The following is a 19025-nucleotide window of genomic DNA, read 5'->3' as shown; positions in this document are numbered from 1 at the left end:
TGCAATAATATATATTTTGCAAATATATATATTGCAAATATATATATATTTGCACGCCAAGGACCCCCCCCCCCGCGCGCGAGCCAGGCAGCTGGGTCCCTAGTTCTTGGGGGCTGGTGGTGAGTCCAGGGCCTCCCCCCTCCCTCTGGTTGCACATACGCACACACACACCAGATCCCCTCTTCTTCTCCACCACCACCACCACCATCACCTCCTCCCCTCCGCCGCCGCTTCTGCCTCCCAGCCCGGGGCCCAGCCTCGCCTCCGGAAACCTATTGCAATCCAGGGAAGGAAGGGGGGGGGCATTGCAATCCAGGGAAGGAGGGGGCCGTTGCAATCCAGGGAAGGAGGGGGCCGTTGCAATCCAGGGAAGGAGGGGGCCGTTGCAATTCAAGGAAGAAAGGGGGCCATTGCAATCCAGGGGGAAAGGGGGCCATTGCAATCCAGGGAAGAAAGGGGGGGCCATTGCACCTTCCCTCTCCCCGCCCCAGAGCTTGGAGGATCGGGGGAGGGAGGAGTGGGGGGGCGCTGGGAGAAGGCCTGGCAGCCAGGGGAGGAGGGGGGCGGCTTGCATCGGACGCGGCGACGGGGAGGGGAGGGCAGGACCCGATGGCTCGACCGAGGCCCCGAGAATACAAAGCCGGAGACCTGGTTTTTGCAAAAATGAAAGGCTACCCGCACTGGCCGGCCAGGGTGAGTACAGGGGGGGGGGAGGGGGGCATTGCAAGAAGGGTGGGGGGATGCACGGGAGAGCCAGCCCCCCCCCAAAAAAACCGGTCCAAGCGCGGCCCTTCCCTGCTGCAACAAAATGTCTATTTTTATTTAAACAAAAAAACCATTTTCCTTCCTCTTGCTTCGCCTTTCTCTTGCTTCCAGGGGCGTGTTTGCCATTGCAAATGCAGGGCGGGAGGAGATTGGGAGGGGGGGGCTCCTCCTTCCTCCCCCCCCTCCCCAATCCCATCGAAACCTCCATCCTTTCACGCCCCACAATGGGACAATTGAGGGGTGGGGGCTTGATCCTCCGCTTGCACCCCCCCTTTTCCCCATCTCTGCACCCGCCGCCATCCATCCTCCCCCCACCACCCTATTATTTCTTATTATCCTTTGATCTTTATCAGTGACTGCCCCTCCCCACCCCTGGGTAGCAGTAAGGGGGGGGAGATGGTGGTACCTGGAAGTAGTGTTTTTTAAAGGGAGGAGGCAGAAAATATTCTGCATTATAATGACGCCGGTTTATTATGCTCTCTTTGGCCATTTAGGCATGGGGGGTTTTGCCTTGGATTTGCCACTCTTTAGACGCACTTTTCCCCCCCATCCGCATTCTCAAAACTCAACAATAAGCCCCCCCCCCCATGCAGTGTTTTGAGGATTCAGATGGGGGAAAATATGCATCTAGAGAGGCACAAACCCAAGGCAAAACCTTCCATGCATAAATGGCCTCTTTGGCCATTTATGCATGGGAGGTTTTGCCTTTGCCGCTCTCTAGATGTGCATTTTCCCCATCCAGATTCTCAAAACGCAACAATAAGGCCCCCATGCAGAGTTTTGAGGATTCAGATGGGGGAAATGTGGGTCTTAGAGAGCAGCAAACCCAAGGCAAAACCTCCCATGCATAAGTGGCCTTTCTCTCTCTCTCTCTGCCTCTCCCCCCAAACACAGCCGCCACCTTCCCCGCCCCCTGCCTCCTTTGCAGAGGAAGAGGGGGGAGCGGACTGCCTGCCTCCCCTTTTGCCTGATATATTGCGATTAAAATTATACAGGCAAAATGTTTCCCAAAGCCAAAGGAGGAAAAACATCAGGAGGTGGAACCTCTATGATCACGCAAGCTGGTGTTTGCTTAATGATGATAATAATAATTTAACACAAATCTTGCATTCAATATTATTTGGGTTTAGGATTGGGGCCCAAGTTTAGAAATGTAGGTGCATGGGGGGCTTCTGAGTCAGGTATCTGTGTGTAGCAGGTGGACAGGTGCATAGAGGTGGGATGAGGGGGGTTGGAAATCTGGACGCCTGCAGTCATTTTCTGTGTATTCAAAATGATATTTTTAAAAGGGGGGAAATGTACAGTTAAATGTTGGTTTCTCCCATGTATGTGCCGAGGGTGAGCAGAGGGGAAGGGGTTGCCAGCTTTTCACCCGATCCATGTAGGTGGGCTTCATCTCCAACAATTCGTACTGCTAATTTCTGCTGATCATGCTGCAGTTGAAGGCACATGAGCAGGCCAGAGGGGAATTTCCCCCCCTGGACCAGTTGGCATGCTTAGCGGTTGAAAGATGTACATGTGAGTATGTGTGAGACACAGGAAATTTTAGGATACAGTTCAGCCTCATAGTTTCACAACACACCGTGCCAGCAATGAATACAACCCCTCAATCAAATTCAAATTTATTAATACTGTCGACTGACCAATTACATGCCAACACATCAAAATATCCAGACACAATAGTTTTGCGCCGCAAAATCGCAGACTGCCCAAACATATAAAGGTCATTAAAAACAACCCCTGGTTAAAATGATCTTAAAATTGATAAAATTGTAAAATATTCTAACAATCATTCTCTAATAAAGTTCTGCGTATTTTAATAGCAACCTCGCAGAACTTGGAAGTTTGGAGCGTAAGCTTAGGGTCTTCTCCTAATAGGAACTTCTTTGCCTTAAAGCTCAACTGACTCTTCAGGGAATTTACCAAGTAGGGGGGAAATAAGCTTTGATCTAACTTCGTGGTAGAATGGGCAACATATCAGTGCATGTTCGATGGTTTCAATGTCCCCTGTCCCACACGGACATAACCTCTCTGATCTAGGGATCTTCTTATATTTCCCTTCTAAAACGGCCGATGGTAGGGCCTGGCATCTGGCAAGGGTAAAGGCCTTCCTATAATTAACAGACTCAAGATGATAAAAATAAGCCGCAGGTGAGACTAAGTATCTAGATTTGTCAGGTACTAGGAAAAATTGTGATTTTCCAAGATCTGTCTGGCGTTCAATGTCTTCCACCCTTTGCTTCAAGAAACCTGATGCTTGGTCTACGCCCATGGCTAACAGGGTGGGTGGAGAAAGGTCCAGGCAGGCTATTTTATTAAGGACCATCTTTAGCCATATTGCCTGGAACTTATCCTATAGACAACCCCTCAATCAATATCTAGGGGCAGGGAGGCCATAATTCGGAATCTGCTTTTTTGCAGATTTTGGAGTCTATTTTCATTTCTGCCAAATCTGCCCTTCCCCTAAACTCAGTATTATGACATTTCATTCCATAAAATCAAGAAATCAGATTTGATGATCTCCCATCCCTTGAATAGCTGGAAAATCATCCATCTAATTTTTTTTAAAAAATCATGGAAATAACAGCATGCTTAAGTGTTATAAAAAGTCATAGGAAAAAAGATTAATATGGGGGGGAATCATCTACACAGAAGGTTCCCAGATCTTATTGCTGAGGCCTTCATTTTGTTTGTCCAGTCACAGCAAATGATCATATAGCTCAACAGCAGCCTTAATGAATGGATTTTATTACATTTCTCACACACACAATTAATTTGGATCTCATAGCGTCTGGGGTTGAATGAACCCAAGACCCATATTTAGTTCAACAATATACCATGGAAGCAGAATCTTCCACCTCCCAAGCAATGTAAGCAGATTGGTCTAAATATAGTGGCATACTATAGAGTGATTCAACCCATTTTGCAAAGGCAACGTACAATTTCCATATTCCGAAAGTATTTTGGAAGGCTTTCAAAGTCATGGTGAGTTGTGGATGTAGTGAAAGGATCCCAGGTTCAGGTTTAACTTCACCAAGTAAAAAAACGAGTGGTTTTAAAAATGGTTTTTGACCAGGAAACCAGTATCTAACCCTCAAGCCTCCCTAGGAAGCATTTTTAAAACATTTTTACTATGCATTCACCCTGTGTAGTATCTTAATAATATCATTATTATTTATTTAATTTATACCCCGCCCTCCGCAGCCAAAGGCCGGGCTCAGAGCAGCTCACATAAAACTCCAGAATACGTTAAAATAGAATAAACCATTTAAAACAACAATTAAAACAGCCCTGTAAAATCCTAAATAGCATAAAACTATCCGATGGCGCCCCCCAGATTGTCATCATGCCTAGTGACCATGAAAGGAGTGGGGGGAACCCGTCCACACCTTGGGCTGAATGAACAGGTTTCTTCCTGAACCAGTAGCCCAATAGGTTATTGTTGTTTAAACTCAACATACAGTTCTGGGATTTAGAATAATAATATCTGAATGTATGCTGCTCATTAAACAAATAAAGGTAAAGGTAGTTCCCTGTGCAAGCACCGGGTCATTCCTGACCCATGGGGTGACGTCACATCCCGACATTTCCTAGGCAGACTTTGTTTACGGGGTGGTTGGCCAGTGCCTTCCCCAGTCATCTTCCCTTTACCCCCAGCAAGCCGGGTCCTCATTTTACCGACTTCGGAAGGATGGAAGGCTGAGTCAACCTTGAGCCGGCTACCTGAAACCAACTTCCGTTGGGATCGAACTCAGGTCGTGAGCAGAGCTTGGACTGCAGTACTGCAGCTTACCACTCTGCATACCCCAAGATTATTTGCTCCTTTCGAGGTAAAAAAATTAAATGCATCCCCATTTCATTTCAAATCTGCTAATAACCGTGGGCATGATCCATCTAAAGCTGAACATTTTTAAGCCCTGTTGACTTTGGAGGGAGATATAAGAATGCTCAATCAATGGGACTTGGGCTGAAATGTATTTCTCGCCGTCGATTTTTGTATGGACAATGAATGGTCCAGCACAGGTTCACTTAAGCCCATTGAACCAAATAGGACAAAGCATACTTAATTCTCTGCTGGGTTGTGGCCAGTGATTCACATACAAGCAGTGATTCCCCAAAGGCCAAGTGAGGCCTACCGAAAGGTCACACGGGAATCCGGCGAGGGGGTTGTCAGTATGCCAGTATTGTGTAGAGGGAAAGTGCTTTGCATCCAGGTCATAGAGGTTGGAATTACTCTGAGAGCCATGAGCAAGCCAAGAAACCAGATTAGGTGCATCTCCTTAATACAGTGAACTTCAGTGCAAAGGCATACACTGCTCTGTAGCTCTATTGCAATTTTTTTTTTTTTTTACATTTAAAACTAGGCTTTCTGGTATGAAGGTTAAGGAAGCATGGATGGGGTTCCTATCTGGTTTCCCTACCCCAAACACTGGGGAGCCTAAACCCGCTTGGGAAATGTGGTTCCTTCAGAATGGGTCATGAGACCTCCTCCTTATACTTTTTGCATGCAAACTAAGAGGCACATGCATAGCTTAATAATAGAGCGTCTGCTTTGAAGAAGAAGAAGAGTTGCCTTTTTATATGCTGACCTCGGCCTTTTATGGAGAATCAAACCAGTTTACAATCTCCTTCCCCTCCCCACCACAGACGCCCTGTGAGGTAGGTGGGGCTGAGAGAGTTCTGAGAGAACTGTGACTGGCCCAAGGTCACCCAGCAGGCTTCATGTGGAGAAATGGGGAAACCAACCTAGTTCACCAGATGAGCGACCGCCACTCGTGGAGGAGTGGGGAAATCTGCTTTGAAGAAGAAGAAGAGTTGGCTTTTATATGATGACCTTCTCTGCCTATTAAGGAGAATCAAAACAGCTTACAATCTCCTTCCTTTCCCCTCCCCACAGCAGACACCTTGTAAGGTCGGTGGGGCTGAGAGAGTTCTGAGAGAACTGTGACTGGCCCAAGGTCACCCAGCAGGCTTCATGTGGAGGAGTGAGGGAAACAACCCGGTTCTCCAGATTAGAGTCCACCGCTCTTAACCACTACACCATGCTGGCTTTGCATGCAGAAGGTCCCAGATCCCAGCATCTCGAGTTAAAAGGAGGTGAAAGACTTCTCCCTGAGACCCTAGTGAGCTGCTTCCAGTCAGAGTAGACAGTACAGGGTTTGATGCACCATTCGTCTGATTAAGTATAAGGCAGCTTTTTGTGTTCTTGTGTTCGAAGGCAGGATGGCAAAGCAAAGGGGGTGACGTCATCATACATCAGTGGGAGGATTGCATGGTTTATTCCTCATTCCCCCCTCCTGTCATGTGACTGATGTCATGTGAAAATGGGGGGGCGGGACAATTTACACGGGAGAGTAGATTGAGATCCCCTGATGAAACTCATCGTGAAACGGATTGGGATCTAAAAGGTCAAATCAACTACTCTCCTTCACACCTTGTCCCCCTTTTCCTGCTACTTACCTGTGCAGCTTCCTGATTACTGATGCCTTGTGACCATGATGTCACATACTCACAGCTTAAAAGTGTCCTGTGCTGGATCCTGGATCAGGACAAGTTGATGGGCGCTGATCTAGAGATTTTTTTTCCTGGGCCATTCCCTAATTTCCAATAATATCAATTGGAGAGTCAAACGAATCCGTTTACAGCCAATGGTTGTTGCAAAACAAGGCTGGGTTTAGAGCTCAAGGAAGAAATACGTTGTGTAAATGTTCGAGCCACATGCATATATAAATACAAAGCAAATGAATTTACCCATTCACTAAGATAACAAAGACCAAAGGGTCATTGTGCAGAACAGGAAGCTATTCTGTTATTCCTTTCTTTCATTGCTGTTGGAAATTGACCGAGGGCTTTTGGAAGTATCTCTGAACCTTCAAGCGTCTCTGCTGAAGCTGTCCAAAGATTGTTCACTTGTCCCTAAATGGATAAACCCCAGAGAACATGGGCAAAATTCAACTCGTAGCTGAAGATGTTGTTTCATAAATCTCTGGCTGTTTGCTGTCATAGGCTTGACCGAGTCAGAAGCACAGCAGATAGAAAGGTTCAAGAAACAAGACCTTCTAAGCCAGTCCGCACAAATGTACCAGCTCTTCTTCCGACACAACTCTCGGGTTACAAAAGTTTTCTTGCTTAGTTGTTTCAGTCTGTTCCTTCTTTGCTAGAGGGCAAGCAGGCCAGTGGGTGTTAGCAAAGTAGCCTTAGCGTGAACTGTGGCTATAGCGCCGAGGCTTCAAATGGTGTCTGCAGATCTTGGAAAGCTAGCAGGGTCGCTAATGGTCACTACTTGGATGGAAGACCACCAAGGAAGACTGAGGCTGTTGTGCAGAGGAAGGCAATGGCAAACCACTTCTGTTGGTCTCTTGCCTTGAAAACCCCGTGAGGTGGGGATCACCCTGAGTCAGTCGCAACTTGCCGGTTGTTGAGCGCATATAACTCTGCATTGGACTAGGCCAGGGGTGTTGAACTCAGTTGTTACAAGGGCCAGATATAACATAAATGTCCCTTGGCCAGGCCAGGCCTCCCCAGGCCAGATCGAGAGTGTGGGGTGGGCTGGCTGGCTCGCAGGCCGGATAAGACCACTCAAGGGGACGGATCCGGCCCGCATGCCTTATGTTTGACACCTCTGGACTAGGCCTTTAGCTGCAAACCTAGAGCAGGTGGAGGCAGGGAAAAAAAGTATTAATGCCCTTGAAGGTGTTTTGAAAGTTCATACTGTGTGTACGTTTCTTTTTAAAACCAGCCAGCTTGTTCAGATGGATGATCTTTTATAGGAAAAGCTTGCAAATATCTTTTGGCTGTTATTATTCACCCCTGGCGGGACACTCTTATGCAAAGTTACTGCATGCAAGGCCCATTTTATTTTTATTTATTTATTTGTTTATTTCAAATCAGTAGCCCACCCCCCATCCCAAGCAAGCCAGACTCAGGGTGGGTAACAACCATTGACTTCAACTCTGCACCAGATGACGCTATAGCAGCACCATCCTGCTCAGAATTGTGTGTGTGTGTGTGTGTATTACTCCCTTCTAAAGGATGTAAATCTGCATAAGACAGTCTTTTTAGCCACCCTTCTGAATTTTGGAACTTAAAACATGACCCCCGATATTTTGAAAATGAGATTCCTTTGATGATCCCTATGATTTTTATTGTGCGAAAACAGACGATTGTACAAGTTTATGTACAATTTGCAGTTCGTTTGTCCTTTAAAACAATATTTCAAGTGGAAATGTTTTACAGAGGGGAGAGTTGCATGTCCTTTCTTTAGGATTGTCTTTAGGCCCAACACTGGCCATATTTTCAGACATTATGCCTACCTCCGTGAAGTTCGCCTTTCTTTAAAAATCAATTTTTAAAACTTTTTTTTGGAGGGAGAATGCTTTTGGAAAAGCCGCTGCTCGAAGAGAAAGGTTTAGACGCTGCCTGACAGTTGGCAACTTTGCCTTTCAGAGTGTTGAGAGCCAGCTGTGACTTCGAAAGGCATCCTGGGAAACTGGCAAGCAAAATAAGGATCCTATTGTATCTTTCATATCCATATTCAATAACAGCTACAATGACACAGAGCTGGGTTATATGCTTTTGTGTTAATGTGTGTGTTGCAAAGCATGCCCTGGTGGGATTTGACGTTTGCAGGTTCCTATAACCCCTCTCATGTGCAAACTTGAACGAGCATGCATCCTCTAGAATGCTGATCATCATCTAGTGGGTTGGAGCTTGCCGTGGCTCAGTTTGTAGAGCGTCTGCTTGGCATGCAGAAGGTCCCAGGTTCAATCCCCCGCGACTCCAGTTAAAGGAACCAGGCAAGCAGGTGATGTGAAAGACCTCTGACTCTGACGGACCAAGGGTCTGATTCAGTAGAAGGCAGCTTCGTGTGTTCAAATGTTTGGTGTGCTGATATGTTTGGTGTGCTGGCTGGTTTCCGTTTCCGTTTCAAGGAGGCGAGAGAGAGAAAGGGGTTTCCCTATGAGATTCAAAGGAGGACAGAATACCTTTAACAGCAGCGGGGCCGTTGCTCAGTTTGTAGAGCATCTGCTAGGCATGCAGAAGGTCCCAGGTTCCATCCCCAGCATCTCCAGTTAAAGGGACTAGGCGAGTAGGCGATGTGAAAGACCTCCGCCTGAGACCCTGGAGAGCCGCTGCCGGTCTGAGTAGACAATACTGACTTTGATGGACCAAGGGTCTGATTCAGTAGAAGGCAGCTTCATGTGTGTGTTCATGTGCTCAGTATACAAAATAGCATGGTGGGTGTACCTTTCTCACTGTGCATGAGAAGTTGAACCTGTAAAAATTCCCTTTGCTGAAGGGTCAACTTCCCTCCTGTTCCTGCGTGGCCCTTTAAAAGATGATTGGCAATCCAGGCCTTTCGGTTTTGATCCTTAGCCAAATATAATAAATGGAGGGGAGGTCATGCCCCATTTAGAATATGCAGCTTCCCAAAGCTATGAGACTAGATCTGGCTGTGCTTTATATTGTCTTCCTAACTGAAGCTTGGATTTAACCAGGCCTGGCACAACAAGCAGCCTGTATAAACCCACTGGCGGGGAAAGTCCCATGTATTACAAGGGGGGTTGTGGAGCTTGTGAACACAAAGGGAAGGTTTCTCAATAGCATGGAGGAATGGGAGCGGACACCAGGCTGCATGCGCATTGGTATTTTAGCATTACATCAACGGTGCATCTTTTCTGACCACTGCCTCTCTACAGTGGAGGCCAGCAGAAAACAAGTTCTGGGTGGAAGGTCATTGTGCATTTTGGACTCGGTGACTAGATGTACACTGGAAGTGTAACGTGCCAAAAATCTAAAACTGCCTTATATCACTATCATGTTCTCAACTACACCAGCATGGTGTAGTGGTTAAGAGCGGTGGACTCTGATCTGGAGAACCGGGGTTGATTCCCCACTCCTCCGCTTGAGCGGTGGACGCTAATCTGGTGAACCGGGTTGGTTTCCCCACTCCTACACATGAAGCCAGCTGGGTGACCTTGGGCCAGTCACGGTCTCTCAGCCCCACCTACCTCACAAGGGTGTCTGTTGTAGGGAGGGGAAGGGAAGGTGATTGTAAGCCAATTGGAGTCTTTCTTAAGTGGTGGAGAAAGTCGGCATGTAAAAACCAACTCTTCTTCTTTTTCTTTTAAAACATTTATTTTCTTTTATTATTTCTTTAGTAACATCCAGGCTGGTAAATGTGTAATTTGATTGGTCCTAATAAATTTGGTTGATCCTAATTGTATGGGTTGTGTTTTGGTTGGGTTTTCCTTTGGAATCCACACAGCTGCTAGCTTATATCAAGGTAGGCCATTGGTCTATCTGTCCCCTACTATCTGTTGGGGATAGTTTTTCAAGGTCCTATGACTAGAAAAGATGCAGGGAGTTTGTGAATGTTTGAGTGGGGGTTAAGTTAAAAGTAGCTGAGGGTGGGGGGGATAGAGAACAATCTGGTCAGGGGTCAAGGTGCCCTCTGATATTTTTTTCCTGAAGCTACCATTTTGACCTATGAGGGAAATCCTTGTAATACTCCAATGTAAATAGTAAATAGCCAGAGTGGTGCAGTGGTTAAGAGCGGTGGCTTGGAGCGGTGGACTCTGGTCTGGAGAACCGGGTTTGATTCCCCACTCCTCCACATGAGCGGCGGAGGCTAACCTGGTGAACCAGGTTGCTTTCCCCACTCCTACACATGAAGCCACCTGGGTGTCCTTGGGCTAGTCACAGTTCTGCTAAGAGCTTTCTCAGCCCCACCTCCCTCACAAGGGTGTCTGTTGTGGGGAGGGGAAGGGAAGGTGATTGTAAGCCTGTTTGATTCTGCTTTAAGTGGTGGAGAAAGTCGGCATGCAAAAACCAACTCTTCTTCTTCTTGTACATGGGGGGAAGGGATATTTAAATCAAGAACAACGATCTAGGGGGAAAGGTTACACCCCCCTTCCCAGATGACATGTCTGTGATCCAATTCACACATGCATACACCACAGTTGCTTTTTTTAAAAATGGGGGCCATGGAAAATCCTTTTTGTGTGTGTTCCATGTCCTATCTGACCTTCAGTGCCTGAGATCCTTTTTAAAAAAGAATTATCAAAGATTGTACTCATGATCTTGTGCCAACAGTAGAACATGAGCTACAGCTTTGAACTATCTGTGGCCCAGCACATGCGTATTGGGCCCTGATAATGGGGAGATCCATTTGGGTCCCATTGGATGCTGGGGGGGGGGGACTTCACGCTGTCAAGCTTTTTATTTTCAGGGGACTTTCCCCTCCTCGTTGTTTCTTTCTCTACATATTTTATGCTCAGCTGTTAAGCATATTGATGGCGGGATTGCACCTGTGTGCGTTGCATAAATTAAAAAAAAGTATTCTTTTATTTCTCCGGCTTATTATGATGCAGGAGTTCTTTGCAACTCCTTAAAATACATGAGCTTAACTCTGTTCTTAAAAAGCTTCTCTGGACAAATGCCAAGCAGACCAGTAGCTCTTTTTAATAACCACCAGTCAATCAGTCACTGAAAATCTGGGAAACCCGGACTGCTACCACTCAGTACCTCTAGAGATGCTGGATCCAGGCCCCCTTGCCACCCTGGAGTGGTGGAGATTCCCCACTCCTCCACATGAGCGGCGGAGGCTAATCTGGTGAACTGGATTTGTTCCCCTACACCTACACACGAAGCCAGCTGGGTGAACTTGGGCAAGTCGCACTCTCTCAGCCTCACCTACCTCACAGGGTGTCTGCTGTGGGGAGGGGAAGGGAAGGTGATTGTAAGCCAGTTTGATTCTCCCTTAAGTGGCAGAGAAAGTCGGCATATAAAAACCAACTCTTCTTCTTAAGACTTCAAGCTTTTCACAGAGTCTGTCGCCGGCAACGATCCATCAGCAAACACTCTCCTTTTTGTATCATTTTCCATACTCTCTCTTTCCTAGATAATGATGATAATAATTTATTGCAGTCATAGACCAGTAACTATAATATTGCATTGCTATGCTCAAAATCCAAAATCTCAAACCTTACATTTAAAAAAGTGGTAACAAGACAAATAAAAAACAGATAAAATACTATTCGCGGTATAAAACTTGGAGCAGAGTTTCTATACTTATTAAATTTCCTTATCCTTTCCGTCAGCCCTTTTCTTGCTCCGGGCTTTTATCACGCCAGCCCAAAAATTGGCCACTGGTTTTGAGATCGTAGGGTTTTCGTCAGTTAATAATTTATCCAGCCATACCTGCTCTGGACTTTCTGCGAATTTAACTATTATAGGATGGATAAACTTAACCCTCAGACCACTATAATATGGGCACTGAAAAAAGACATGCTTCATTGTCTCCACCTCTCACATGGAACATGGAACATGGGCAGAGTCTCTCTAGATACGGGGTTTTTTTTGTTTTGTTTTTTTCCTTGTATTTACCATCCAGTAATGCCGAGGGCGCTAAGCCCCGTGGCGCAGAGTGGTAAGCTGCAGTACTGCAGTCCAAGCTCTGCTCATGACCTGAGTTCGATCCCAACGGAAGCTGGTTTCAGGTAGCCGGCTCAAGGTTGACTCAGCCTTCCCTCCTTCCGAGGATGGTAAAATGAGGACCTGGCTTGCTGGTGGGAAAGGGAAGATGACCGGGGAAGGCACTGGCAAACCACCCCGTAAACAAAGTCTGCCTTGGAAACGTCGGGATGTGATGTCCCCCCATGGGTCAGGAATGACCCGGTGCTTGCACAGCGGACCTTTATTTTTTAATGCCGAGGGCATAGCCTCACATCTTGCCAGAGTGAAGGCTCTCCTAATTCGGTGGGCTTCAAGTTATGAGAGATAAGGGGCCGGGGCCATAATATGTTTAGATTTCATAGGAGCTCTGAAACCTGGTGTCTTGTTAAGATCGTGTTGTCGCTCTGCATCCTCAATCCTTTGTTTAACTAAGCTTTTTGCTTCTTCATCATCTAACTTCAGAAGCTCACTTGAAGAAAGGCCCACTCTCCCTAAATGGTTTCTAACTGCCTGTATCCATTTAGGCTGGAAAGATTCTTGGCTTAACAGCTGAAGTAGTCCTCTTCCACTTTCCTAGATAATTCTGATTATTTGTATTCCAGAATGCATTATGTTGACGAGGAGTAAAAATTAATAGGCAAGGGGGAGAGGGTGTAGTCCCCAGGCTCAATCCCCAGCATCCCAAGTTAAATAGTAGATGATGTGAAAGACCTCCACCTGAGAATCTGGAGAGCATCTGCCAATTAGAGTAGATAATCCTGAGCTTTGATGGACTAATGGTGTGATACCATATAAGGCGTTTTCATGAGTTCAAGAGGAAAGATGGCTGTATTTCTGATATCTCTCCTGGGTGGTTGTGTTCCTGGTGTACTAGACCTGGCATTGATTCAGAGCATTGTGGGTGGCAGTTAGCATATGGTGTGTATGGGAAACAGTAAACAAACATTCTCCACTATGCAGAAAAATGTCATTATTAATACATTAATTACAATAATAAAGGTAAAGTTCCCCTGTGCAAGCACCGGGTCATTCCTGACCCATGGGGTGACGTCACATCATGACGTTTACTAGGCAGACTTTGTTTATGGGGTGGTTTGGCCGTGCCTTCCCCAGTCATCTTCCCTTTACCCCCAGCAAGCTGGGTACTCATTTGACCGACCTCGAAAGGATGGAAGGCTGAGTCAACCTTGAGCCGGCTTCCCGAAACCGACTTCCATTGGGATCGGACTCAGGTCGTGAACAGAGCTTGGACTGCAGTATTGCAGCTTACCACTCTGCGCCATGGGGCTCCTACAATTACAATAATAACAATAAAACAATAACAATAGGGATGGATGGATGGATTTACTCAGCTTTTAATTAACATTAAAGAGTTTGATGACTACATAGGTAACTATGTGTAGAAATATTAATAGACAGTTGATTTGATACGGGAAAATATCTGGTTTGAATGATGGTTTAAAAATATTGATTATTAGTTATATTTAGGAGCACTAATGTTTTAAATCCACATCATTGCAGATGAAGATAAATAATCTAGATTTAATGTAAGTTAGAGAAGAAAGGTTTGTGTATTTGTTTTAGTAAAGAATATAATGTGAGTTCAGATTAGTAAGAACTGCATTAACTGTTATAGAACCTATTAGCTGCACTCTGTTTGTTATATGAGGAGGATCTTCTTGTGGATATGGAGTTTAAAGGAATGTGTGAAGTGTATGAATTGTATGTGTTCTATAAACACAATAACAAATTTATTTAATAAACCATTCTCCACTCTGGAGTCCCACTTTTCAGCCTTCATTCACGCATTTTTGGGACATAAACCTTTTTACTGTCTTTTTACTTTTTTACTGTCTTTTTACTGTCTCTGAAGTATTTTCACCACCCATTTCCCAGCTTCTCCCCTTTCACCTGCTCCCACTCCCACCCCTCATGCCAGCCCCCGCTTCCCACCCTCCCATTGACTTTTTTGTGATGACACTTCAGTTTCCCATTCAGAAGTTCCCCCAGGCTAACAAATGTCGCCTTTCAGGCTGTTTTGTAAATGTTGGTGCAAAAGTTTCCAGGATTGGGAACGCAAGCCTAACACAGGAGAGACCTTGGATTTCTCTCTCTTGACTGCAGCAGCTATTTATGGCTTTGCTTGGTTGTTTTGTTCTGGGCCTAACACAATGGGGAAGCGACCTGACCATGAATCCTTGGATAAGCTGGCCCGTACAAATAATGTGAGTGTGCGTGTGTTGTGTGTGCCTTCAAGTCACCGCTGATTTATGGTGAACCTGTAGGGGTTCAGAAGTGGTTTGCCATTGCGTGGGCTGAAAGGGTTCTGAGAGAAGTGTGACCAGCCCAAGGTCACCCTGCAGAGTTCAGGTGGAGGAGTGGGGGAATCTCCAGATTCTCCAGATTAGAGTCCACCTCTCATATATGCAAATCCTTTCCTACCTTCTGTATTTGCACTTCTGAATGCTCGCCATGTTCCTTTCTGCATCCACCTTTAGGACAAGCCCTCTCCTGCTCAAACCAGGTATATTAAGACAGGGGTCTTCAACCTGTGGCTTAGTATGGAACCAAATGGTGGTGGGAAGTGCCATTTATGGCAACCTCGTAGCTTTTTCAAGGCAAGAGAGATCAGAGATGGTTGTCCATTTTGTATCAACCCCGGTCTTCTTTGGGAGTCTCCCATCTAAGTTCTACCAGGGCTGATCCTGCTGAGCTTCCAAGATCTGATGAAATTGGGCTAGCCCGGGCCATCCAAGTACCCAGCTTGTTGGGGGTAAAGGGAAGATGATTGGGGAAGGCACTGGCAAACCACCCCACAAACAAAGTCTGCCTAGGAAACGTCGGGATGTGACGTCACCCTATGGGTCAGGAATGACCCGGTGCTTGCACAGGGGACCTTTACCTTTTTTACCTTACAGAAAAGGAAATGACAGAGGTGAACAGTTGTCAGTGATTAAGGTGTAAACTATGCTCAGATTTATGCGCTAAAATAATTGTGCAGGGTCCTTCTACGTATATCTGTGCGTTATTGTGGAGAATATCTGCGTGCCACTTCCTAATAAAGGATTTGCAACAGCCAGTGTTTGGGCTGCAAAATCTTTGTGGATTATCAGCATGTCAGTTGTCAGTAATGCTGAGCTGTATGTTTTCAAATATTGCAAACGGGCTTTCTTATCCTGGCTGTTGGTTGATCTCTTGCTCTGGATGTTAATGTCTCTTGGCTCTTTTATTATAAAAGGTTGCTGACCCCCCTGTGTTAAAGTTTGCATGAGAACACTGCTCTAAGGTTCTTTCCTTTTATAGGTTTGCCAACCTTCCAGGATTGCCATGGGCCCATTCAGGAATGGCATTTGAATCATGATGTGGGTGTGGCCATATGATTTTTACATGTGTTTGGGAATGGAAATACATTTTGCCTAGGAGCTTCAACCAGTTAAAGAACTTTTAACCGGCTAGGCTAGTCATCCACCTCTTGATCATTTCGCGTGAACATTATATATTGGAAGTTAATGAGTGGTCATAGGCTCTAGCAACTGTGGCTTTGTTAGCTGCTGAGATAGAGCCCCGTGGCGCAGAGCAGTAAGCTGCAGTACTGCGGTCAAAAGCTCTGCTCACCACCTGAGTTTGATCCTGACGGAAGTCGGTTTCAGGTAGCCGGCTCAAGGTTGACTCAGCCTTCCATCCTTCCAAGGTCGGTAAAATGAGCACCCAGCTTGCTGGGGGTAAAGGGAAGATGACTGGGGAAGGCACTGGCAAACCACCCCGTAAATAAAGTCTGCCTAGTAAATGTCGGGATGTGACGTCACCCCATGGGTCAGGAATGACCCAGTGCTTGCTTGACCTTTACCTAAAAGCTTTACCTTTTAGCTGCTGAGACTGCCATGTTTGAGAACCCCAGCACCTAGGTTTTGTCCAACTATATTACTTTTTTGGGGGGGGGTGATCCATCTCCAGAGACTAGCAAGCACTGGGGCTCTAGTGAGGGGGTCTGCCCACCACTTGCCAGTTTTTTGAGTGGGAACTGTGCAGGTTAGCTGGAGGAAGGAACTGATTGATTGCTGCCCTGCCTTGTCAACGCCCAGAGGACCGAGTAGGCCCTTTTGCCAAGAAAGGAAGGCGTAACGCTGCTAAAATTAATGTATGTTGACTCGAATCCTCAGATACTCACACACAGCGGCACAAGCTACTCTTTGCACGAATTTGCTTACAAAAATAGCGGCAGGCAAGTGTAGTTCCCAGGTGGTTTAATAGCCGTGACAGTTGAACAGAAGAGAATGTTGTTTTCTGAGGCCCCCACCTTACATTACCTAATATTACCATGGGAAATGCTCCAGAATGACTTTTCCCCACAGTAAAATTAACATGAGAATCCCAAGCCACCCAGAAGAGTCTGTGTGGCAGGCCCATGCTTTCTTGAAAAACTGGAAGGCGAGGAAGAGTTGTTTTTTCTGTGCTGACTTTCTCTACCTTTTAAGGAGAATCAAACCAGCTTACAATCTCCTTCACTTCCTCTCCCCACAACAAACACCTTATGAGGCAGGTGGGGCTGAGAGAATTAGGAGAGAACTGTGACTGGCCCAAGGTCACCCACCTGGCTTCATGTGTAGGAGTGGGGAAACCAGAAACCAGAGTCCGCCGCCCACGTAGAGGAGTGGGGAATCAAACCCGGTTCTCCAGATCCACCACTCCTAACCACTACACCATGCTGGCTCTGTTGCACTATCCTAAACCTAATGAACTGGGTTCACTACAATATCATAGTCCATGGCCTTTTATGTAATGTGATTTTTATAATATGGGGGAGCTCATACAAGAGACTGTGAGATGTTGTTAGCTACGTCTAGTTAGTATATTTATTGCATTGGTTTACTTACGGAGATTCCCCTGATGCCCAAAAAAGCTTAGGACTTAGATATTGGTCATTTGTGAGCAATACATTTCCTGCACACTTATTATATTCTTTTTTTTTAATCCCACATCTGGTTTTGATAACATTGCCTTTATAAACAAATGTTGGCTTTTATTCAAAGTGGAGCAACCCAGAAGTCTTTGTAGCATAAAGGTTAAACAGATTAACTCAATAAGAAGCTCAGCGCTGGCTTCCTTCTCAGATTTTCTGGCAGCCATTCATACATTCCAAGCCCTGCCTTTATAGGGTTTGCAGTATATATGACTGAGAGTTAATGCTTAAGATTTTGATGTTTGTCCCATACTAGCCCAACCTGTTATCTTCTGTGCTGGGGTAGATCTGAGCTCTTCTCCGGTTTGGGTTTGTCACCTCCCAGGTGAAGAAGTAGGAACCAGAAGGGACAGGGACAGAACATCTGGGGCCAGGAAATATTTAATCCTTCCCAACCCTGTGCCCAGTTCTCCTTTTTGGGGGGCAGCCAGGGTGGGAAACTGTGGTGTTCTAGTTTCTTTGCAGAATTCTGCATCTAGTTGAGAAGACATAACGGAAGCATCCACATTCTCCATTTATGGTTGCCAGCTCCACCTTGGGAAATTCTTGGGGATTTGAGGGCAAAGCCTAGGGATAGTGGAGAGTGGGGAGGGGAGGGAGTTCAGCGGGGTGTAGTGCCATACACTCTACCCTCCAAAGTGGCCGATTCCTCCAGGGGAACTGATCCCAGTATTCTGGAGATGAGTTGTAATTCTAGACATTCTCCATGCCCCCACCATGGAGGTTGTCAACCCTACTTACATTGTCCTCTTGAATATTATGTTTGTGCACAGTGGGGGTGATGTGTGACACCTTGGGGTGGTCAGATGGAACGGCAGTTAGGAAGGGGCCGTGGCTCGGTGGTAGAGCATCTACTCGGCATGCAGAAGGCCCCAGGTTCAGTCCCCGGCATCTCCAGTTAAAGGGACTAGGCAAGTAGGTGATGTGAAAGACCCCTGCCTGAGACACTGGAGAGCCGCTACCGGTCTGAGTAGACAATACGGACTTCGATGGAACGAGGGTCTGATTCAGTAGATAGCAGCTTCATGGGGATAGGCCATGGCTCAGTGGTAGAGCATCTGCTCGGCATGCAGAAGGTCTCAGGTTCAATCCCCGGCATCTCCAGTTAAAGGGACTAGGCAAGTAAGTGATGTGAAAGACCTCTGCCTGAGACCCTGGAGAGCCGCGGCCGGTCTGAGTAGACAATACTGACTTTGATGGACCAAGGGTCTGGTTCAGCATAAGGCAGCTTCATGTGTTCATGTGTTCGTGTGACAGTCAACATCGCTATTGAATGCTAAACCTCCAGTCCTGATCGTGTCCCCGCACTTCAGAATCCATTTGTTTCCTTTCAGAAGCAGCCCGAAAGAACCATGTGGGCTGTCTTTTTTTAATTGTATTAAAAATTACAAATATACAATATTAAAAAACTTCGAATAAACGAAACTCGGCCAGTACTTATACAACTAATAAAACCTATGCAACATATAACTTTCTAAATAAACACTCTCTTTATGAACCACCACCGACAGAATCTAAACTTTTGAGTGTATTCTCCATCCTGGATAGAGTGGGTTTCCATATTCTATCCAATTCTTCTATGTTTTTGTTATTTTGATAGTAAGTTAATTTAATCAACCCATGTGGGCTGTCTTGAGAGGCAGAGAAAAGCAAGTGTGTGTGTGTGTGGGGGGGGGGAAATAGCAAGATATGCACTTCCATCTCTCTTTTGTTCCCAGATTCGAGCCCCGAGGGGGTTTCTTTTTCTCTCTGTCTCTCTCCTTAAGGTCTTGCTGACGCAGAGAGAAAATAGCCAATCCATTTCAGAGAAAGGGGAGGGGGGCGTTACGTACAGATGGGTGGG

General features: G+C 46.1%; 1 protein-coding gene across 1 annotated transcript in view; it reads left to right on the top strand.

Moving 5' to 3' along the window:
- The first annotated feature begins 561 nt into the window (after nucleotides 1-561).
- Nucleotides 562-19025, top strand: part of HDGFL3 (HDGF like 3) — a 36988-nt gene continuing 18524 nt past the window's right edge. The window contains exon 1 of the mRNA XM_056865755.1: nucleotides 562-693. Within this exon, the coding sequence (XP_056721733.1) occupies nucleotides 610-693 (84 nt within the window). The 5' untranslated portion in view covers nucleotides 562-609. The remainder of the gene's footprint in view (nucleotides 694-19025) is intronic.

Source organism: Euleptes europaea, chromosome 20 (assembly GCF_029931775.1).
Source record: "Euleptes europaea isolate rEulEur1 chromosome 20, rEulEur1.hap1, whole genome shotgun sequence".
Classification (NCBI taxonomy): domain Eukaryota; kingdom Metazoa; phylum Chordata; class Lepidosauria; order Squamata; family Sphaerodactylidae; genus Euleptes; species Euleptes europaea.
This window is presented reverse-complemented; position numbering and strand designations above follow the sequence as displayed.